Here is a 24,319-nt window from a genome sequence, read left to right on the forward strand (position 1 = left end):
CATGGCTTAAATAAACTCCCCTGCTATTAAGGGAGATTAATGATATTTTTCCTTCTTGGAAAAAATTGACAACGGTTTCTCTCAGAAAGAACATTGAATTTTTCTCTAAGTTAAAAAAAAAAGTCCTTCAGCTGGGCACCAGAGCTCACATCAGGCTGGATGTAGGAAATAAGTTCATGTGGGAAGGAGGGAAAAGGATAGAAGATATAGGTGATGGCAGGAGGGAGTGAGGAAAGGAAGAACGGAGGGAAGCAGGTCGGCAGGGATGGAAGAAAAAGGGAAGGAGGGATAGTAAGATGGAGGAAGGCAGAGAGGATCGAAGAAAGAGGGCAGAAAATAATTCTCAGATAGATAGCACTTAATGCTTTGGAGAATATTTATTTCTTTTTCTTCTAAGCCAAAATGAAATAGAAATTCCATTTAATAATACAGACTTTGTGTAGTATTGGGTGGAGGCTCTACATGATAGTCAAGGAGACACAGTCACTGGGCCCCTGTAACCTATTACCAGTTGAGAATGAGTCTCGGAGCTTATCATCAGTGGAAAGAAACAATATGGCACATGCTTTACAGACGCTGCAAAAGCGACAAAAGATACCATAGAGACAAAGACACTCTGGCATTGTGCTCTCACTCAGAGCTAAACTATTTTATGTATAATGAAAGCCAATGTAGGAAGCTGTTCTTCCAAGACAACTGGGCGAAAAAACAGCGGTTAAAATAATGATGCAACAAGCAAAAGAGAGTTCATAAGGAATATGGAAATTATATCTGATCCGAATCAGCAATCGTTGGCCTGGAAAATGAGCAGAGTATTTCTAAGAAACCAGCGACCAGTTTTCGTCACAAGAGTGTTGACATTTACCTGGGATATAAAATACCTATATAGCATTCAGTACTCCATACGCTTGACAGGCTAAAGATTTCATTTTAAAGGACAATAACTGCTGTTTCTCTCATGCTTCAGACTAACATCCAGAATGATTTGTTATATTGTACAAATTTTACAAATATTCATAATTACTATGAAGATTTACAAAACCCTACACCCCACAACAATTGCTAGATACTCAGTAGGATGTCCTACTGATTTAGTCAACTGTGGAGAGGAAGACACTTAGCATAATGTTCCCCAGGTACTATGTGCATCGAAATTCACAAAACAAGTGTAGACTTCTCATCCCTGCTCTGGATTTGTTAGGATTTATTTCTGCTGTCTTTCCGGTTTCTCAACCTTGAAAATTTCTCTCCACAACATTCAGCATCTGACACAAAAGAAGAAAGATAGCATTGCAGGATGTTCGACATGGGGAAGACTTCTGAAGTCCCGACATCTTTTAAAGTGTGGTGTTCCTCGTGTGTCTGGATCTGTAGCTAAGTAGGTCACATTATGTTGAAGGAGAGGCTACTTGTTTTAGATGATACCATGGGCCTGAGAAGCAGGAGACTGGTCATACAGGAGGGCCTCTTTGGAACAAGGATGGGAGGCTAGGGTCTTGGGTCAGTCTTGTATTTTGAGGACATGTTTTGTTTGCCCAGGTCAGATCTGGGTGTCTCAAGGTGAGCTGTCATCTTCTTTGACAGAGCCCCAGACACTCTGCCTGAGTTCACGGGGGAGTTAACATTGCTTCTTTCAAAGGAATTCTTTTCAAAGGAAAGTCTATTTGAATTCTAACCCCAGGCCCAACTGAAGACTAGTGACGCTTACGTAGCAGGCTTCCGATTTTCAAAAGTTATTAGATTTTGTATGCAGTTGGTTTGAACTTTTCAAAAGCTTAGTGATGCACATCTCATACTACTCGGAGGCAATGCATGCAAGGATGGTCAGAGAAGAGAGGGACAGTTATATCCTTGGAAACTGCACGCGCTCTCCCCCTGTCTCTGCCTCTATGTCTTTGTGTCTCTGTGTCTACCTCTCCGTGTCCATTCCTTGTTGTCTTACAATAAACAGGTGTGCAGGAGGATGTATAATACATGACTATATGTACATATAAATACATATTTATATATAATTTAGTACTCCCCCTAAATTTCCACCTAAAAATTTTATCACATTTCATTTAAATCAATATATTTCTTCCTGATTAATGTGTGAGTTTTGGTTCAATAGTCTTCATCTTCATTTGCTGATTAAATGGTAAAGAAAAAAACAACTTTACATTCTGCTTAGCTCACGGCAAGATCATTTTCTTCTTTAGTTGCCTGTCAGTAAATTAAGGTTAAAATGCATTCATGGATTTCTGTTTCTTTTTACTTTTTTATTTTTACTTTACTTATTAAGAGAAGATCTTCCCCTTCCCTGTGATTTTCTAAGTGGAAGGGTCATTTCAAAACTTCTCCACAGATTTGTCCGTTCCCTTGGAATATTCCAGACATACACTTTCCTTAGGAACTAGTGAGGTGTGTTTATGGTTTTATTTTTCCAGTTTGCCCTCGCCCCCTTTGTGTTCATGAGCTACAGTATTTTAAAAGCGTTGAATGCTCCGTTTTGCCAATTCCTATTGGTCCCAGTGGTCTCTATGCAATGACATGTGGCCTTTCAGAGCGTGTTAAATTTCTCTGTATTTATATTTGTTAGATGTTTTAGAAATTCTGAACTTAAAAACTTCTATGGGATACTTATGTGGTCTTTCATCCTAGAGTGATAAAGAAATCCACTGAGGTTCCCAACACTTTATATTCTTGATTATGCAGCAGGTATCCACCAGTAGAGAAAGCTGCCATAAAGAGTTGTTACATTCACGTCTAAGTCTTCAACTTTGTCATGCACACACCACGTGCTTCACTCTTACCAAACTAAAAAGTTTCATAAAGCTCATACTTTTTTAGAAAGGATAACTGATAACTCTTCAAAGTACAAAGAGGAAAGATCTCAAGAAATGAACATTCTGAAAAATATAAATTTTGGAAATATTTAGAAGACCAAGATAATGGTTCTCTGAAGACATCAGCAGTAACATGAACCCTCAAAGCAAATATAAAATAGAAAGGTTTCACGTGTGAGAGAGAATGCTTTGAAAGTTTCTTTACAGGTAAAACATACTTCCAGAATATCTTCTTGTCTCAGGGAAGGACTGAAAGTTTACTTTTTACTATTTCAGAGCTCAAATGCAGTTAATATCTCCATTGTGTTGTGAAGTTATCAATTATCCACAAGCACGCTGTTTCCATATTAAATTATGATTTACAATTAAATTTTTAATCTTGTCTTCAGAAAAAGGAACTAGATTCATCTACTCATAAATTTTGTTTTTCAAATCTTTGCAGGAAAACAGTACCGACAGAGACGATGCCCTCTTCGACCACAAGAGGGCAGCACAGACCGTTTAAACAGAATTCTTTCATGGTTTGAAAACATTTAAAAATATCTTTCTGAGAGATTATCTTCCTTCCTTCCACACCAAGGTGAAATTTAAAGGATATGTCTTGTTTATAAAACAGAAATATTTTTAATATAGTTTAGTGAGTGTTCCATGAAGAGAACAAGCCTAAGAACGGATGGACCGAGGTTTCTTTTACGGTTTATAGCAACCACAACACAGCTACTTAAAATTTATGGCTTAAAAAAAAAGAAAACAAAACAGCAACCGACCAAAAAGTTCACATGGTAATCCTACAGTATCTGATATTCTGTACATTTTACCTCATGCTTGCAAAGTGAAAAAAACAAAAACAAAACAAAAAAAAAATCTAACAATAACAAAAGACTCCAGAAAGATCAGAGCTGATTTAGTTTTACATTTTTCTCGATTATGAAAACCTATAACCTTTGCTTAACATTATAGTTATAATACATATCCCAGTGGCAAAATAATTTCCCTGAAAAGCAAGCTCAAAGTTACAGCCCGGATCATGTTGATAAATACAATGTGAAGCCTTTTAAGCAAGACACTGGTTTAAGTACTAGTACTGTGAGAGGTTTGCACAGTCAGATGAGTATGCAGAATAACTTAAAACACCTTTCTCGCCTCTCAGTACGACAGAATGCTCTTTGAAGTAATAGAAACACTTTGCATGCTTTCAGTCTCCCCCCCCCCCCCTTTACAAAAATGTTTCCATTCTAGGTTCCTCGGCAGCCAGCAGAGGGCGCCCTCAAGAGACCAGCGTGTGCCTGGGCAGGCGGAAATGCTCAGCTTTGGAGCGAAGCCTCTTTTCCTGGGGGTTGGCATACTTCCACTTGGAGGGAGACATTTTCAGCTTTTTCCTCTTCTTATCTGTACACCACACCTTTTCGCAGTATTCTTCCACTCTCTGGAAGTTGCTGTAGCCAATCAGCTGCAAGAATTCCTTGTACCAGGGTTTTGTCCCCTGAGACATACCAGTTAAGGGAGGGCAGGGCATCTTGTGATGTTTTTCCTCTTCGCGGTCCTTATGAAACATCCCCTCCACTTTATGCTCTTCGACCACCTCCAAGGTGATTTTGCGCACAGTGTGGACGAAGCTATGTTCTACCGTTTGGCAAAAGTAGGTCCCTGCATCCGACTTGCGGACTCTGAGGAAGAGCAAGCCCAAGTCCATCTTAACAACTCTGTCATCCGTCTTTACCTGAAAAACCCAAATCAAGCAAACAAGTAAGTAAATAGCAATGAGTATAGTCCAGAAAACATTAACCTGGTTTTTTTCCCATTACACATTCCTGATCACACCATACAATTATGGTGGTCCACAAACGTGCCAAGTAATTAAATGAACCCTGCACTTACTTAAATTGGAAGCCACATTTATCAATAATAGTGAGGTCATTTCCCACCAATACATTAAGGAGCCAAACACATGCGCAAGAGAGAGCTTTCTCCCTAACGAATCTCATTAAAGAGGAGAAAAAACAATCTATATCAGCAGAGCAGTTAACAATAAAGCGGAGTGAAGATTCGCTATATAAACAACAGGGCTGTTTAAATGATGGGACTCTTTCATTGACTGACTCCTGTAAACCACCCACAAAAACATTTCAGCAAGCATCAAAATATCCTTGTTCAGACTTTATTAACAACTTCTGAAGGCAAACAAATGAAATCAAAGTTCCACTGGAAAGGAACCTACAGTTTAGGGCAAGTTTTATGATATGATTGATGATCAAATAACTCCCATGTCTGCTTTGGACATAATTACCTCTTATAAATAGATACATATAATTCAGAGAAGAAAGCCATATGAAGGCTTTCGATGGGTGGGTCCTACTGTGTCTTCAATACCTGTATATGATTTAATATTGGGCAGAATTTCAAATACAGGTATGGCTATTAATTTGGTGACTGGTGGCCTTTATGTTTATTTTCTGACTTACTTTTCTTCATGAAAGAGGGAATAATGTAGAGACTAGAAAGTCTGCTGTGAAGGCTGTATGCTCTGTACAGCGCTGTCCATCGCCACCTCTACCTTGCTTGGATAGATGGTGCTCGGTAAGGCAAATGTGTTTTTGTGGTTTTTGTGATTTTAGTATCAATGGTAGATTGGCAATCCAGACCACACTGGGAGGGTTCTCTGGGGTAATACCAAACAAAAAGCTGCTGTCGCCATTGCAGAGACTACAAAATCAGGACTAGGCCTGATTACACCAGACTGAAAACTGGACCTTTCACATAAAGACAACATGGTGTTGGTCCTGTAATTAGAGACTCCATCCTTCATACCTATGGAAATATTAATTTGTAAGACTTTCAATTGGAATATGTTTCTAGTTCCACAGGATGAATTAGAAGCTTGAGAGTGTAACAGTTGAGACAAAAGGAGCTCCAGATACACTACACTCTTCATTCCTGATTCTCTTCAAGCCGAAGGCATCTTCTCTGCATATGAGCAGACGGTTTTTGGTAATAGCTGGTGATACGAATATTGTGGACACCACCCCAGCCTACTGACCTCTTTTCTAAAGTTATTTTTAAATTAGCATTGAGATGGGAATTTAATATCTAGAAGCTATTTTTTAAACTACAAAGTAAATAACTCGATACTAAACATCCAACAGACAGCCAATGAGCTCTCAAGAGGCTTGTGTTGCGGTCTCGTTCCTTCTATGCTAGACTTTGATACAGCCTGAGTTCACTGTGAATCTTCCCCTTAACTCCACATCTGTTTCAACCTGTGTCTGCAGCACCATTGATGATACCAATTCAAAGGCAGCCTCCACTGGTTTTAAAACCTTGCATTTGCTGATGTGCCTTTCTCCTCTGGCATTTGCATGTTGCGTGTGCTCATGAGTGGGTGTTACCTGTGCCATTACCCTGCCCTGATTCTTTTTTTTTTTTTTTTTTTTTTTTTTTGGGAGCTGGGGACCGAACCCAGGGCCTTGCGCTTGCTAGGCAAGCGCTCTACCACTGAGCTAAATCCCCAACCCCAATGAATGATTCTTTTCCTTAGTTCTTTGTTTTATCATCAGATTTCCTAGTCTTCCAAAAATAAATTCCATGTATTGTGACCTTTCTATTTCTTTGTTTCAACCAGTTTCCCTAAAATGTCACACATTATACAGACAGTCCACTGCCTTTATGTTAATTTAAATAATACTAAGATTTATACCGGTCTTTAGCAACTATGATATACTAATCTTCCACTGAAACTACCCCTTCCGTTTGCCACTTCCCAATTCTAAAAATTATATAATCATTCCAGGACTCGCAAACTCTATCAATGAATACTTATATTTATCTCTCTGCCTTCTATCTGTCTATCTATCTATCTATCTATCTATCTCCTATCTATGTGTCTATCCTCATAGACAACTTGTAACAAATCCATATGAACATTTCTTCAGTGGTGACCAGAAAAAGATGCTTTGTCCTCATTGGTTTTTATGCCAGTGTTAGACTCCACACTGCTCTGTCTCATTTGGTCTCACAGCAGACTTCCCGAACCTTCCTTCTGTCCATTCTTTCCATCAGATCCTCCTTAGCAGTGTTGGAGGAACTCTGCTCTCTTCACTGACTGGGAGGATTTTCGATGTCTGCTGATGAATGGCATGATGTAGCCCTGAGAAATGGCTATATACTGCATATATCCTCGTCCAGTCACATGACATTTCTCCTTCCTTTCGATCTTTGTACCTCCTCACCTCCTCTCTACATGTGCACATGCAATGTTGCACATACATGTATCACAGAGGTTTTCCCTGGCATCCTTCATCTTTTCTTTAACAAACTAATAAGGACCTACGCTTCTTCAGAGCATTTGCTTGTCCATGAAGATGTGAGTCGCTCAGGTGACCAGCATGACAAGCTGTTTCCCACAGCAGGGAGCCAAAGTGATCATTTCTGAGGTTAGCGACTTTCCCACGAGTATGTTTTAAGTCACTGTGTTTGTTATCCCAAGGCCAATACTTACTTAAAAACTGTATTTCTTATCATATGGAAGATGGAGCACGGTATTAATATTTGTGTTTACCATAAAATGTGAACCATTTTCAAAACTTAAGTGTTTCCCAGATGTAAGAAAAGCAAAGATGGGTTCATCACACCGATGGTATGTCCCAATCAAATGAGCCCAAACAGCATCCCTATGTAGTACAATGTAGAAAAAGGAAGCATTTGAAATAAGTGTTGGAATATGAAATTACATGACATACAGTGCAGTAGGAAGAAAGTTTTACACACACACACACACACACACACACACACACACACACATTATAGTTATTGTTCCATATTATCTTATGGAGACAATCATTTCCATGAAAAAAATCATCATACTAAATAATTTTAAGGGTATGCAGACTTTTAAATTCCTTGTTTGCAAAAATTTTCAACAATATAAGAATGTTTTATTTCAAATATTGAAAGATCAATACAACAAGAATACAAAGCATTCATTTCTCCATTCTTCTAAATATATAATAAACCCTTTAAGATGTGTCAGAGTTCAAGCAGACATTACATCTTTGAGAGCAGGTGACAGGGACATCCAGAATACTTAAAGAATCAAATATTTCTTTCTCTAATTCTGTCTGCTTTCATTCCTGGTACTGCCACCATGTTTTCTCTTCTAGCCTATGTACATACATATGTTCATATATATGTATATATGTGTGTATGTATTATTGTGTGTGTGCATGTGCACACACACACAGAGCACATGTGCCATGGTCTGCATGTGGAAATGAGAGGACAGCTTGTAAGAGGTCTCCTTCCACTAGGTGGGTCCCATAAGCAACCTCATCCTTGACAACAAGCATGTTTACCCACTGGGCCAGTTCACACACCAGCAAGATGATTTCGTAGGAGCAAAGCATTCCCAACATTCTTTCATCTGTTTTGTTTTTTTTTTCTTTTCTTTTTGGGTATTTTTTTAATTTACATTTCAAATGTTATCCCCTTTCCTGGTTTCCCCTCCAGAAACACCACATCCTAGTCCCCATCTTCCTGCTTCTATAAGGGTCCTCCCCATACATACCCACTCCCCCCCACCTTCCCGCCCTGGCATTCCCCTACACTGGAGCATTGAGCCTTCAGAGGCCCAAGGGCCTCTCCTCCCACTGATGCCCAACAAGGCCATCCTCTGCTACATATGCGGATGGAGCCATGGGTCTGTCCATGTGTACTCTTCGGTTGGTGGTTTTGTGTGTGTGTGTGTGTGTGTGTGTGTGTGTGTGTGTGTGTGTGTGTTTCTTTTCTTCAGTGAAATCTTTTCTAGTGTATGCTAGCTCATTTACATTTTAGGCCTCGGTTTAAATTTCATTTGCTTTATAATACCTCCCTTACAGCTCATAAGAATCTTTCATGTCATTTTACAACTCACCATCACTGGTGTTCGTAACGCATAAGATATTTAACATATTCTTTAAGTCATTTTCTTTTCAAAACAATGTTCCTCTCTTTAATCATGTGACAAGGTCATGAAGGGAACTGGTGTTCTTATTTTTCATGAGTCATTACACAACAAGTGCTGGGCTCAGAATACAGTGTAAACAAAATGTATCAATTTGCCCTTGGGTGCTGTATGTCCGTGAAAATGGATCTAACACTCATATTTCCTAGAACTCCCTAATAGTGATCTGAATAGCAAGGAAGACAGCATGATTCTGGTAACAGCCCATGACTCAGGAAAGACAGTTGCAGCACACATAAGTAAGGACGGTCTAGGGCATTGGCTTCACTAGAAAAAACATGCACCTACAAACACCTACAGTGAGTATCATCTTCTGTCTCCTTCCTGTCTCCTGTTAGAGTGAATAGCACATGAAAAACTCACCTTGCACCTAGTCAGACACTTAATGAAAAATAGATGAGCTCTAAGCCTGTGTTCAGTGAAATTAGGGGTATGTTTGATGTCTGATATCATAAGGTAATATTTCATCCATAACTACATGTTGAAGTTTGAGAAGCAAGTCACTGTAGGCATATAAAGCCCAGACCATATCAGAGAAACACGACAGTTACCATGGGAATTGTTTTACGTTGGTTATTTGCACAACAAAAATGATGTTATTCTCGTAATTTTTTTTTGCCCTTCTTGGTTACAGAGAATTCACATTTTCCCCCCAGGAATAAGTGCTATTACAATTCCCAGTGTCCACTGTGTAAGTTACATAGCCTTAAAAGTTGAATGTGCCTTCTGCGGTTAATGGATACCTAAAAATAAATACGACTTAGAAATTTGCACTTGCATTCCTTCTGTGATTTAATTCTTCTGCTTTCGCTAACTTAGTCATACCCATCATCAAATCTTGATTACAGCATTGTTTTCACACAGCTGTGATTGTCCTCTATCTGCAGTCCAGATTTCTGTGGTCAAGAAGATGGCACAATAATACATCATTCTATCAAATATTCTTCTGGGCAATCTATATGAACACAGCATTTCTTACTAAAAATGGTTTTAATATTCTTTACTACAAATATTGATTCAGGATGTGCCATTATATCAAATAAAAACATAACTGCATCAGGAGCTGTGCACATCTGGGAGCTGGTCAGAAGAAAGCAGTGGCTCCCATGTGTACAAGCCACGTGGTTCCATGTCTTGCAATGGAAAGAGGCAGACATAGACCTTAAATTGGATCAACACAGAATACATTATAACCAAGTAACAAAATCAATTTTGTCAAAAAACAAAGGCCAACAATATATTGTTTTACGTATCTGACCCATATTGGATATAAACAATGGTTGACTTAGAGAAAAAAATATATCTGGTAAGATAAAAGTAAAATTTTTTATCCTAAATTATGCTCTAATATATATGACAGAGATTATTGCCAACTAGAGAGTGAACTGCTTCTTGTCTCCATTGTGGAAGTCTAGGATGGTACAGGGAACAAATGTGAAAAAATGAAAGTTGTTTTTTTTTCTAACAAATGATGACACTGAAAGTCATCATGAATAAGAATTGAAATTTGAGTAACCACCATATTTAAAACATCCACGATGTGCAAAATGGCTTGTAGAATAAAATTTCTTGCTATGTGAGATTGATGGCCTACACTTGATCATTGTAACCCAAGGAGTAGAGAACTCAGTCTTAAAATTTGTGTTCTGACCATCACCTACATGACCTCACTGACACATACACATCATACACCATGCAATGTATGCATACACCCCGTGCACCCGCGTGCGCACACACACGCGCATGCACACACACACACACACACACACACACACACACACATACACACACACTGGCAATAGTCACAGAAATGAACAATGCTGACAGATTCATGCTTGGGTCTATCAGTGTTGTTTGCAGAAATGACTGTTATTAACACAACAGAAGTTACAATGAATATATATTTGTATGATGTTCAGTTTCCACCAGAATGAAGGAGAGATCCTTGAATCAAGGATGTGGTATACATCGTGGTGAGGAGTTTTAAAGGAAGTAAGACATGTACGACAACAGTGTTACCTTTACAGCTCATCCATGTCTACTACATTGTATAGCTATCTATTATGCAGATGTGGACTTGGACTGCTTTAGATCATTCCAATGGGCATTTCGGGAAGAAGGTGGGAGTGTGGAGAGGTGATCCAGGGACTATAAAAGCAAACGAGAGAAATGTTGTAGGCAAATCATAGCAACTTGTTAATAGCTAATCAAAATTGACTAATTTATCTAACAGGAGCGAAAAAGAATCAAAAACAAGAAGGAGAGCCAGAGAGATGAAGAGAAGTCTAGGGTTTCCGAGTAATCAGCAACTTGCACTGGCAAACTAACCTGGTTTCTGGGTCTACATGTACAAAATCACTGGGGTCACGGGCACTCAGAAACTCGAATCAAAACTAAGTCTTAAATGAATGTCATTAGCTGTCCAGAGACAAGAATATCAGAATGGAGGAAAAGAGGAAAGAGGAGAAAGTTCAAATATAGAAATGCTTACCAGAGGGAACTGTACAACTGTCCTACAAGTGCAGCTTAACACTGGGATTCCTACTGGCCAAAGGAACGAGGAACATATGAGCGATTCTAAAATTCACTATATCTCTAAAGCATACTTTGAAATGTGCCCCTTGGGGAAGTACATATTTCAGGCACTGAGTCCTGTGGAAATCTCCCCTGTATATCATGAAATGAGAGATGTACAGAGAGCAGCAGGGAATGCAATGCACTGATTTCCTTAAAGTGGATATCTCACTGCAGATGAAGGGGGGACGCCCAAGGGCAGTTCAACCAAAGCTGCCCTACCTGGATCAAAATGCGTGATCACATTTAATTTTCTAGACCACCAAAGCTGCATTCTATAACAAGAGCAGTCAGAAAATGAAGGGATTTAGCACACTATCCACATGTGTCTGCAGAGGGCTTCCTGTACGGCCATGTTCGCTGGTTTCATCAAAAGCCTGACAAGACCAATGTCAGAGGGAGAAAACACATATGCATCTGCTTCCATAGATGCAGGACAATATAGTTCATAGCCAAAGATTCTCAGTGTTGTTTCGAAGAATTAACCAAAGAGAGATTTCTCTAAAGCTTTGGGTGCATTCGGGCTCTCTATTCACAGTACAGGAATTGTTTGGGATCACTAAGCAAGCTAAATGACTATCTCAGAACAAGAAAATAGTTAGGATATAGTATATTATGGAGTTTTCATTTCCATTGAAACTGAAGGTCTGAATATTTGCCAACTGCACAATGTTACTTGTTTAAAAAAATATTTTAATGGGTTAAAACAAGAAACATCAAAATTACTAAGCGGATGTTTCAAAAGAGGCTATAGTTTATGCGCTGTGTGTTGTGAAAACAGGAAAAAGCAAAGAACGCTGATTCCAAAGCAAATGCCATACTCTCTGTTCATGTGTGTAAAGTCAGAAGCACAGACATGGCTGTCTTTGATCCCTTACATTTCTTGTCCTTGGTTAGTATTTATAAAGGAGAATGAGTCAAGTAGCAACCAAGATGGTGGATGAAACACGGAGCCTTATACTCTGTAACTCTTCTACTTTAGAAGATAAAATTTATCTATATACAGTAAATACAGAAGTAAGAACTCTTAAGTTAGGTGGGGGGAGTCACTGATCATCAGGTTAAAAATGAATATTGCATTTTTCAGCAGAATTTAAGTGACTTTGATTAATTTGTACACAAGGGATTGACTAAATGTGGAGTTAAAAATGGTAACCTTGGCAATGATATTAAAACAATATTGGGAATAATTTGCAATTCAAGATATGGGGCCGATGTCATTTTGTGCAATGCTCACAGTACGGTACATTGAAGTTATATTCTTTTTAAAACATACAACATGCAATTCCCTTTAAACTAAGTATTCACAATGGTAACATCAATACTAAGAGGGGAGATGATGATTCCTCTCTACTCACCAAAACAGAGGTCCTACACGGGATTGCATTGATCATAGGCACCGGGTGTATTCTGTTTTCACATTGCCCCCAAATTCTTTCCAAGAAATTTGTGACACGTTTTCAGCTTACTGCTGAAATCTAGTCTTCTTACAGGATCATTAGTATATTTTATGACCAAAGAGAAAAATCCCAGAAGATTGAATGTCAAAGATGTTGTTCACACTGTTGCTTTGGTTTTAGTGAGAATTCATGTAATGACATTTTAGTGCTCACCAGACAGGGAAGAGTTGGTGCTTCCTGATAGGGTGTTTTCTACAAAACACTTTTGGCAATACTACTAAATGGTAAGGCTTCAGTGTATCAGGATTTTCATCAACCTTTAAATCTAGGGTCAGAATATTTTTTCATGAAGAGCGATATAGTAAATACCTTATTTCTTGTGAATCATGGTCACTACTGTCACTATTCTTAACTATTAAGCATGCAAATCTTAGCAAATAATGTGTGTTAAAATATCTACAATTTCCTGAGTTCTAGAATATAATTTTATGCATTTTAAGGGAAGAAAAATATTTAAATTTTACAGCTAAATATTTTAACAAGAAATACTGTTTTTCCTTAATAATGCTAGGGCTGAAAATCTTCAATTATTTGGGGGTCTTATATTTGCAAGTATGCAAAATTGTAGGAATTATGGATCAATAAACCAGGGAAAGGCAATAATGTAGAGTTCCTTATAAAAGTGGTTTTCTTTTGCAATCATAAGAAAATAACAATTTACATCTGCTTCATGTAAAGTTTGGTCTGTTATCTTTAATGAAAATGGTATGTAAAAACATATGTACATACCAAATTTAATTAATGACAGCAGACCATTAGACATCTACCCCTCATCTGTGGATGAAATCACACTATCCACTTAAGTCAACTATTGTCCCCCACCCATCCCCGGTCAGAGGAAGAGACGTCATTGTTTCTTGTCTTTTTGAGCTTTGCCTTTAATGGTGGAGTCATCTCCCTAGCCCAGTCTTTCCCTTCCTTTAGAATACAACCTGTCACTTTTCTCTCTGACTAGATCCTCTCACACATGTTCTTTATCTGGCTTCCCCAGTTAGCTGCACATCCTACCCCCCTCTGGCTTCTTCCTTCCAACTATAAACAGAGCCAAGTCCCATATTTCAAAAGAAACAAACTCATGGTTCCCCTTGTCTTCCAGTTCTTCTCTCATCTTAGCTCTGGTACAACCCTCTGTGCTGTTTCTCGTTCAACCCAGATGCATGTGTCTGTAACCCTATTGCTTGATGGCTTCTTCTGTAGCTTTCCCATACACTGTTCTTGCTAGAAACTGAGTACGTTTCCAGCATTTTGCAAAAGATGTTTCTGATTACCATATCCTACCCAATTTCTTCTCATAAGTTCTATCATATCCCTGTCTGACCTTTCCGTTTCTAATCATTTAAACCACTCTACTCTAAAAATACTGGAAACTTCATTTCATTTCCTTAATGTATATGATAATACCTTTTCAGAGAAATGTTGGAGGTTTTAAGTAGGTTACTGTGTGTAGAATGCTCAGAACAGCTCAGGGCACACAAGAAGCATTGAATGAATGGTAACTATAATCATTAATTATTTTCTATTTCTTTTATAATCTGTCATCTAATTTTCTCTTAAATATGATTTCCTCTTTGTTCATAATGTTAGTTCCCCTTAGTTCTTAATCGTTCATTGTCCATTCTCTCTCCATTCCCTCTTAAACTGATCAAAACACAATAACTTCACAGCCCATGGACTCTTACGGAAGTTCCCCAATTTCTATTTGCTTCAGTTTCTTTACCTACAAGGGTTCAGCCCCAGAGCACTGCAGAGGATAGAAGAATTAATGGACACAAAATGCTTAGGGTATTGGAAAGCACACAAGCGCAGGGGATACAGCAGCTCACGGAAATGCAAGAGCTCTTTTTAACCAAAAGACACAGAATAGAAGAAGACTCAGAAGTCACACGAAAGATGAAAACCCACTGTTGCATATCCTATTAACAGTTATTCCTGATATCAGAGCTTAAAGTGGGGAAAGCTCAAACTGTGGCAAGGGCTTTTAGATTCTTAAACATGAAGGAAAATGGCTTTGTCAGGGAAGCTGAAGCAGCCTGCTGAAGGGTCGTAGGGATTACACTGGCAGATGTCAAATGTCTGTACTACTGCTCTGAGATGTTTCCCACTCGCTCTTCACCCCCAAGCATCTGAAACTGTATTTATATTCTGACTTCAGAAGATTTTGTCATTTTGTAGAAAGAACATTTAGTAGAACAAGACCTAGTCCTGAGTTTATTTTATTAAGTGTGAGTTATTACACATTCTGGGTTTCAATTACTTTGATTATAAACTATGTTTTTAGAATGGTTGTCATAGACTATACAGTTCCTCCATATTCGGACAACGGATGACAATAAGCTAACACTGAGTCAGGAAATCTTGAGTTTAAACATCGGGTATGTCACTGATTGTGTATAAACCCTCTCAACTTCAGTTTCTCTAAGTATAAGAAGAGAATAATCATGTCTACTATTCAGTTGAGAGATCTAGCAATAATAAGGAAGGCACGTAGCATAGATCCATGGTCAGTAGGTTTGCAACAAAGAACAACTTCTTTGGTCAAATGTATTCTAATGATTTTTTTCCTTAGCATATCACAATGCTATGTCGAGCAACCAGTATATTTAACTTATTCAATGAATATTTAATATGCTTAATAACTATTAAAAAATAATTAACAATGGAATACATCCCGAATAAAATAGTTTGAAAGACATACTAATATTTAAAGATCTAATAAAATGCACAGGGATTGTTCCCACATGGTGTATTTAAGGAAACTGGAAACTGTAAGATATATATTTGAGAGAAATTTTGGTACCCAGAGTTTAGAGGGCACACACACAAGATTTTAGATGTATGGCAATGCAGGTGTACACATTCTAAAGAATAACATGATCAAATATTCGATCCACACCACAAGGTTCAGTATAAGAGGTATTTATGGACACTTCAAAGGAATAAAATTCTTAGAATCAAGGATTTAAGTTGAATAGGAGGAAGGGGTTTATACTCTGTGGTCTGAGAAGTTAACAATCTTTTCCAAGTTTATGAAGTGAGGAATAAATTTTGATTGTTATTGCCAGGAGTGGTGCACGCAGAAACCTCATAAAAGCTAAGAATTTGACTAAGCAAACTTCAATATACTTCATTATGGTCGACATTTGGCAATATGATTACTATGTCTCAAAGTAAATAAGACATAGAAATGATAATAAATGCAAAGGTTCCATGAAATGAAACTCAGGGCTTACTTTCTAAGTAATTATAGAATCTATGCATTTGGCCTCTGATGAACTCAGCAGTTTTGTTTTATAGTAACTTGTGAATAATTAAATGCATATATCGCTATGCTTAATGATTAACTCTTTGACTGTGCTATGACTTTCATGTAGAGAGTCAATGCAGAATTCTATAGATCAGTAGCTCTCTATGTTAGAGAAATTAGCATGCAGTTGGAAAGAAGGTAGACATAATCAGTAAGACGGGAGAGAAGCTCAGAGTTGATGGATGCATCATGTCGGAATGACTTCCAAATGAGGCATATTACATTGAGTTCCAAATGAGAACCAGAGCTCACTGAGTGAAGAAGTCTACTGATGAAAGAATTACTTCTGTCTTCTGAAGCCTTCTGACTGCAGGAACTGTGGACTATTCCCAGGACCCCCCTCCTGCCAAGTGTTGCAGTGTAATTTACAAGGCATTTCATCTCACATTTGAGAAGGGGAAATGTATTGGCAGTGAATAAACAGTTTAATTCGGTGAGGAATGCTGCGTTAGCTTTGCCTATATGTTTGTGCGATGGTACTCTGCCATGAAAATTCAGGAGAGCTTTTCTTTCCTGGTAAACTTCCATTCTTATCTATGAGCCATGGCACATTGAAGCTCTTCTTAAGTTATTGCTTTTAAATTTTTTATCATACAATATATTAAGATCATGTGCTTCCCCTCACCCAGGATGTCCCCACCTACCTACCCACCCAAAAGAAAAAAATTAGACACACACACACACACACACAGACAGAGACAGAGACACAGAGACAGAGATAGACACAGGGACAGAGACACAGAGACAGAGACACAGAGAGAGTGATTCCAAAAGAATGCTGGTTACAATAGTGCACATCTTTAATCACTGCACAAGAGAGGTAGAGACATGCAAAAATCTAAGATCCAGGCCAGCCTCATGTGCAGAGGGAGTTCAAGAACAGGCAGAAATATTGGGTGAAAACAAAACAAAACAAAACAAAAAATCCAAAATAAAACAAGAAACAAAACAAGCACGGATTTGGCTTCGTGATGTCCAACTATCCCTTGACATAGGACCTGCCTGGGAGTGGTTGATATACCCAATGACACAACATTGGAGAAAACCGAGCTTCTGTTTGCCAGTAGTTACCAATTGCAAACACTTTTAGATTAGAAGTGGATCTGAGCCCCTTTCCGTCTTGCAATGCCAGGTCTCCATCCGGCTTGAACTGGTACAAGTCTTCTTCTGTAATGAATATTCAGGGAACCCAGAATTTATAAATCTCATATGTCTCAAAAATGTACTATATGACTACAGACTACAGGTGTTAGGTTTTTAGTTTTATCAAAGCCTAAAAAAGTATTTCCTGGGGACTTCGTAGTTTAGACTTCAGGGACAGATTTATCACCAGTGAAAAGGCTGTAGTAGTCATTTCTACTGATCACCTATCAGACATGAGCTCCTGGCTCTTCTCTGTGCACAAGGCAGGGCTGTAGGAATCCCATCAATCACTCAACTTGAAAATGTCTCCTTACCAAAGACCATCTGTACTGTATTCAACAGGATGAATTCTTCCCACTGCTATGAGCATTCTTCTTGCTAATTGGAAATGTCACTTGTGAAAACAGAGTTGAAATCTTCAATAAGCATCAGCCATCTCTCCTCCTTGAGGCTCTATGCCCTGGATGCAGCCCAGTCCACGCCCATCACCTTTATGTTCTTATAACCATCTCCAGGCCATTCCAGGTGTGCTTCAAGTCTGCCTCTGGCCCTGGCTCTCTAAGTACAGAAGTAACTGCCCGTAATCCTTAAGTGACCTGGAAAAATATCAAAACCACTCCAAATGTGGAGAGTGGTGAGGCTTGCCTTTGTTTCCAGTGAATTAGAGCCCTGTGTCAGTGTCTCAGATTGATTTAAATCTTTATTAATATTGACATCACTATTATTTTATATGTTAATACGTTTGGTTTGCTATTTTTCAGGAATGCTGCCTTGGTAGGTAGATACAGTTTAATATATTTCCATGACATTTATCATGAGGATGTAAGTACATTTAGCAAGAAATACAGGAATTATCAATGCACATAATTTAAAATATGAATTCATACACTATGTAAAATCTAATTGAAATGCACACATTATGTTTATAAAAATCTACACTTATAATATGTAATTTTATAAGTACAATAATAACGAAGAAAATTTACTTTTTACAAATTGGGTTTGTATGTGTGTTGAGAAGCATGTGGGTAGGAGTGCATTCGTAGGCTGGGAGACAACCATTGTATCATTTCTTAGCAACCTTTCATGCTGTGTTCTTGAGACAGGTATTTTCACTAGCCTGGAGATGAGAAAGAAGCCTGGCTGGACCCTAGGCCCCCAAGATTAACCTACCTTACCCTCTCCACCTTTGGGATCTACAACTCCATCAAGTTTGGGTGTTTTATATTCTAGAACGAGTAAGGCATATTTAGCTCAACATGATTTCATTTTAAACACCCAAATCACCTATTTTCTTGTTCCACACTCTAGGAAAGACATCAAGTGGGAATACATAGCTATGAGTTACCTCTTCCTTTCTTACGTCGCGTCCCTTCTGTACAAACCAGACAACTTTTGCTTGTAGTGATCGTGGGGTGCATTCCAGCAAAGTACTGTTGCTCTCTATGCCATAAGCCAGCCTCTCTTCAGTCCTATCCAAAGCGTCTCCTACAACAGAAAGGTAAAATAGCATCAGCTTTGAGGTTGGGGATTTTCTTGCTAATTTTAAAAACTCTACTCAGGTCATACATCAATGTAAATAGCTCTTTCCTGGTTGCTCATTTCTATGCAGTCATTAGTCAGTTATTGAGAATATGGAAATTAAGAAGGCAAGTAGATGATGAAGTGGATTGGAATGTGGCGTCTGGGAAGTTGGCTCTAAAATATGGGGCAGCAACCACAGTGATAAACTACATCAAAGGGAAACTCACTGGAAATCAGTGACAATGTTTCCTGATAAGGCAGGGAGAGGCTTGAGTATAATATGTAGAAACAAGGCATCATCTGATTTCCTAAGAATTTTCACCCTCACATTCAAAGCTGACCTCTAAACTTCCTAAGATTATGGCCATACTTTCTCTTACTCATAATCCTAGAAGCTGGAGTTCCTGCACTGAATCCCAAGTCTGCTTAGATACAAACAAATTAAAAACATATAAAGTGGGATAACCATGTTGGCGCCCAGTAATGGCATCCATGGTCTCTTGCTTCTCAATGAGCCCAATAACATAAAGCCCAGTTTGGTGTCGCCCATTGTGACATGACCCAAAAAAATATTCATTTTTTTCTATTTTGTTTAAGTTTCTTATTTTTGCATAAATCTGAGGACAGCTAATATCAGTTCTAAAATTACTCTGCTGTAGCAGAAGAGGCAAGAGTTTTCATTTGTTCTAAAGATAATACACATTACATCATACATAGGTAAAATACATTTGAGCTGGGTGGTGGTGGAACAGGCCTTTAATCCCAGCACTCACAGAGGCAGAGACAGGCAGAGTCTGAGTTCAAGATGGGCCTGGTCTACAGAGTGAGTTCCAGGGCAGCCAAGGCTATGCAGAGCTAACTCCTGAGGGCTACGGCTATCAGTCACCGCTATCTGGTCCTAACGTTCTTCAATCTTGATCTCTAATGTCAGATTGTTTTAGTGGTTGGATCTGGAGCCAGTTCTGATAGTTCTGTATAATACCAGACACTGATTTTTACATTTAGGGAGGGAAACAAATACAGTGTTTCAGGAAAATGACTCATTTAAAGAAATGTGCAGTTCGTCTTCAGCATACGCTGGGTAAATCATAACGATTGATTTTTTTTTCTAATAGTTACCCACAAATTGCTGCCCAAAGCACTGCTGGGCGGCGTTGCCGTGCCGAACATCCTGCCTGCGGAATCTCCTGGAAGAAAGGAAATGTAGGAGATTCTGAGATTTCAGTTTCCTGTGTTTCAAAACACAGCCAACCACCCCGAAGATTCCGGCAAAGTTCTGTTGTCAGAGAAAAAAAAATTATCTGTTGCATGAAACTAGCATAAACGCCAAGCTTTATGCTTTGACTTCTCTGGAGTATTTTCGATGGCTAGAAGATGTATTGCAACACTCTTCTTTAAATGTTTATATTAAGTTTGAATTCCAGATCTCCAAATGGTAATTTAATACACTTCTCATTGCATTATCAAACAACAAGAAACGTTTAGTTTGCAAAGGGTTGACAGCGGGTCTATGCGGGTAATTCCAACAGGAATAGTTATTTGAGTAGGAGGTGCTCTTAGATATCATGAAGCACAAGGAGGGAAAAGGTATTTGAGTCCAACTATTTCAACTTATTAGAGTCTCCATTTTTCATTGCTACTGCACTTAATTCTCTTCACTAAATGCCAATGGAATGCCAGTCAAGGGATGAAAGTTTTCCTCACATGAGGAAAGGCAAAAGCTGAAGATATTGTCAATCAAATTTCAGGGTTATACTCTATGTACAGAAGAATACTTGTTTCATTTTGTTTAAAATGGATTGCCAATCAGAGAACATAGCCAGAAGGCCCAGAAGTTTACAAAATTCTTCATATATCATTCTATCATTGCTTTGGGCTACTGAACAAAACCTTATAATAATAAAAGCAAAGGTAAGAAATTTCTGGGAATTTTTTCTTTTTCTCTTATGCTACTGTGAACAACTAGTTACAACTGACACCAGTGAAGGTGTGACTTCAACCGTCAGTATTGCTTCCTCTCTTAGAGGACCATGGCTTTGCTCTGCTGCTCAATGGTGATTATGGGAGAGGGGATATAAAAGAGTGAGGAAGGAAAGAGTTTCCATATCGCAGAGATGGTGTTTGAGATTATTATACTAGCCATTTGAGGATAATGAAAACAACATTCTAGATCATTCTAGATAAGAGATTCGAATGGTATATAAATAATTCTAAAATGTGTTTGTGCATTTATGAAAAGGTTACATCTTCCTGAGAGCTTCCATTTCCTATTGTAGTACCCCAATATAATTGTCCTTTGTACCACGTTCAAATGAAACCTGTGTTATGATCAAAGGAAGGAGAGTGTTTGAGGAAAGGAGCCTCACATTATTTAAGGCTGCATATTTTTTTATATCCCTTACTTCTTAGAAACTTTTACAGAGGACACTGGAAATAGACAAACGGAGAGCCAGGAGGAAAAGAGCCAAGTCCATAGATTATAGTGTATTTTGGAAGGTCACTTAAAGAAGCAGCCAGATTGTGAGGTAAAGTATTTCCCTTATTGACTCATTTTCACTCTGCGAGCAGAAAAAAAAATGCTTATGTAAATGACCAGTTTTCTCTTCCAGCTTCTATTCAGGTCTGAGGCAGACATGATCCTATAAAAGCAAACTATTTTCTCTCCACATGCTGGAACTTACCCAAAAGCGTTTCCTTCAGGAGTGAGTGGTGGCTGAAAGGAATCTGCCACAGTGAAAGATCTCTAGTACTATGACCTGAGTTAATTCATTTAAAAGCAAGGCTCCAGACTCTGCATAGTATGCCTTACTGCTATCCTGTGTCTGATATTTTGTACATTTATCTAACCTTTTCTAAGCTACTCTTTTAACCTATTCTTATAAATATTACCAACCATGTGGTTTCATACTTTTAAAAGCTGCACAGCAAAAGAAGTACTAGCTCGGGGAAACGGTTACAACTTAACATTATTGTGGGCAACTCATAAGCAATTGGTGCAAGGTTTACAAACAGCTTTTTTAATGATTGCCAATGACGGTGCATCAAAAATTTACCATATTTGTAAATTATCCTGTTGTGGCATGACTAAAGATAGACAATAAAGGAATTTAGAGAAACATTGGATGAACTTTGTCCATAGACACACACACACACACACACACACACACACACACACACACACACACACACACCTTGACTTTAAAAGTTTAAAGAGAGGATTTTAAATGATAAAGCTTTGATGAGCTAAGAGTATTTACCTTGATTAATTCATTACACAGCATAGACATATTTGGCAACATCTTATTATAGCTTATAAATCTCTATTTTGTGTCAGTTCAGCATAAATTTAATCAAAAATTTAAAAACCATGAGTTTAAAGCAATCCCTTCAGATGAGCCCCGGACTTTCATTCTCTCCTGGGTCGGGGACTAGCATGGTCCATCTGAGCACGCCATACCTTTGCATAATTAATTCTCTTAAACCAAAAACCCCCATAAACTCCTTTGTAAGAGTGTGCTCAGCTTTATAGAGAATGCAATAAAACATTCTGTACATTGCACTTGGTCAAGTACCCAAAGTGCTCAGAGGTGAGCCACGACCAGTGCTGTTTGTGGCTCCACTCGCCACCTGAGGCTTTGGTTTCCTGTAACAAAGGTCACGCATTGTTTCTTCATATGCCAAGCTTGCAGGACAGTGCACCTGCAGCAGGTCGACAAAGGATCCTCATCCTTTAACGCTCCATTGCAGCTGTATTCTTCAAGAATGGGTTGGAATACCTACAAGCCTTTGTACTCACAAAATGAGTCGCTCACGTGCTTAGGACAGTTGGTAAATTATTTTACCCACACTTCTTTGGAAGGCCCACTTCATTTTTGGCTTATTCTATTCTGTCTATAAATCCTTCTTAGGATGCTAATTTCCTAGAGTCAAATAAATAAAAGTTTTGAATTGGTGAAGACTGTTATGTTTTTGTGTGTAAGACAGACAGAGAGACAGAGAGAGAGGGGGAGGAAGAGAGGGAGGAAGGGGAGGAGTGGAGAGAGGGGGAGGAGGAGGCAGGGAGAATATGAGAGAAAAATTTTGTATGATCCTAAAAGGAGAAATATACTGATTTAGATTCAATTTAATTCAAAATATATTTGGAAAAATAACCCAAAATTAAATGGAAAAAGTTATTGGAATTCATACAAATTTCGTTTCTGATGGAATTATAGATCATTCTCTGTGTTATTTGTACCCCATGAGGGAAAAAAAAGCAGCCTGCTTATTATATAAGACTCTTTTCTTATTTATTCTTTAATATGTATACAGCCTCATAAAGCTTGAGTAGAAAAATGCCCTTCAAAGTGCTCTGTGAGCCTAAAATCTTGTTTAAATACAGCTTGAGTTTACTTTTCCTTGCAAATGGCGATGACTTCACAAAGCCATAGACATTAGCGTTCAGAGGTCTCTTGGTACCTTTCATTTGTGTTGAATTAAATCACAGGTTTCATTAATTACACAGGTCGTGCGTTTGCCTAGGAGTTAAAAATATTCACTTTCTAAATGAAATAAATGAAGACCAGCTGCTTGAGGGGACCTGGGAAACGGCAGGGCATATTTTAGGATTTATTTATTTATTTTCTTTTTAAGTCTCCGAATCCTTCAAGGGTGGTGGCTGCCATTTCTACGCTTTAAGTTTATCTGAACTTCATTGTGTCTTGCGGTGGTGGGGGAAGGTGGGGGGATAAAAGGAGGGGGAGATTTAATGCAAAGTGAGCTACAAAGGAAAACTCCGAATAGGATGATCATGTCTGGTCAGTATGCACGGTAGTGCACCAACTGTACGTGAAGAAAAATTTCACATATGAATGCTTACCTTTATGATCAGAATATAAGTAGGGTGATTTGTTTAGATTTTTTAAAAAAGCTTATTTTCATTGAATGGAGACAAAAAGGAAAAAAATAGCAGAAAATTATTTATTTCCTGAGTAACGGAAACATTCAGGGGAATGGCTCACCTCTTTGAGTGTGCACCTGTCGGGTAGTACCTGGAGCAGGAGATACCATCCCAGGCACAGTAAGGGTCTCGAGCCAGGCAGCAGTCAGCACAGGCGCTGCCGTACATGTCACAGTGATGGAATCTGACTTGTGCCACAGCAGAGGCTGACCCAATATAGAGCTGTTGCTGCAGGAAACAAGAAGGTTAGCAGAGGTGACTTTACAGAGATCCCTGAAATAGCCCCTGGGTTCCTACAGTAATAACAGAAAACAGTGAGCCATCTCCTTTCCTCACATAAGTCACATGTTCACATTGTTAAACACTTTGGTTTTTAACTAACAGACAGAGAGGACTCAGACGTGCAGGCAACTTACCCTCTTTGAAGAAATCTCCATAGAAATGATAGGGGCTGGATCCTAAAATGAATAAAAAAAATTCATCTTGAGTAAATACAGAAATAGCTGCTTAACAAGAAGTCAGAATAGTTATGAGTGGTTCTATGTGTGCAGTCTG

General features: G+C 38.5%; 1 protein-coding gene across 3 annotated transcripts in view; it reads right to left on the reverse strand.

The window, feature by feature from the left end:
- Positions 1-362: 362 nt before the first annotated feature.
- Sema3e (semaphorin 3E) overlaps positions 363-24,319 on the reverse strand; it is a 257,764-nt gene continuing 233,807 nt past the window's right edge. Inside the window, exons 14-18 of one of the 3 annotated variants that reach the window (XM_017592522.3) lie at positions 24,181-24,222; positions 23,826-23,992; positions 19,945-20,012; positions 18,650-18,789; positions 363-4,545 (exon numbers count right to left, since the gene is read on the reverse strand). In XM_017592522.3, coding sequence (XP_017448011.1) covers positions 4,093-4,545; positions 18,650-18,789; positions 19,945-20,012; positions 23,826-23,992; positions 24,181-24,222 — 870 coding nt within the window. In that variant the 3' untranslated portion in view covers positions 363-4,092. Of the gene's footprint in view, positions 4,546-6,233; positions 10,969-18,649; positions 18,790-19,944; positions 20,013-23,825; positions 23,993-24,180; positions 24,223-24,319 lie in introns of those variants that run through there. The other 2 variants (NM_001106579.1, XM_039107252.2) reach the window with 2 other exon arrangements.

This window comes from Rattus norvegicus, chromosome 4 (assembly GCF_036323735.1).
Source record: "Rattus norvegicus strain BN/NHsdMcwi chromosome 4, GRCr8, whole genome shotgun sequence".
NCBI classification, from domain to species: Eukaryota; Metazoa; Chordata; class Mammalia; order Rodentia; family Muridae; genus Rattus; species Rattus norvegicus.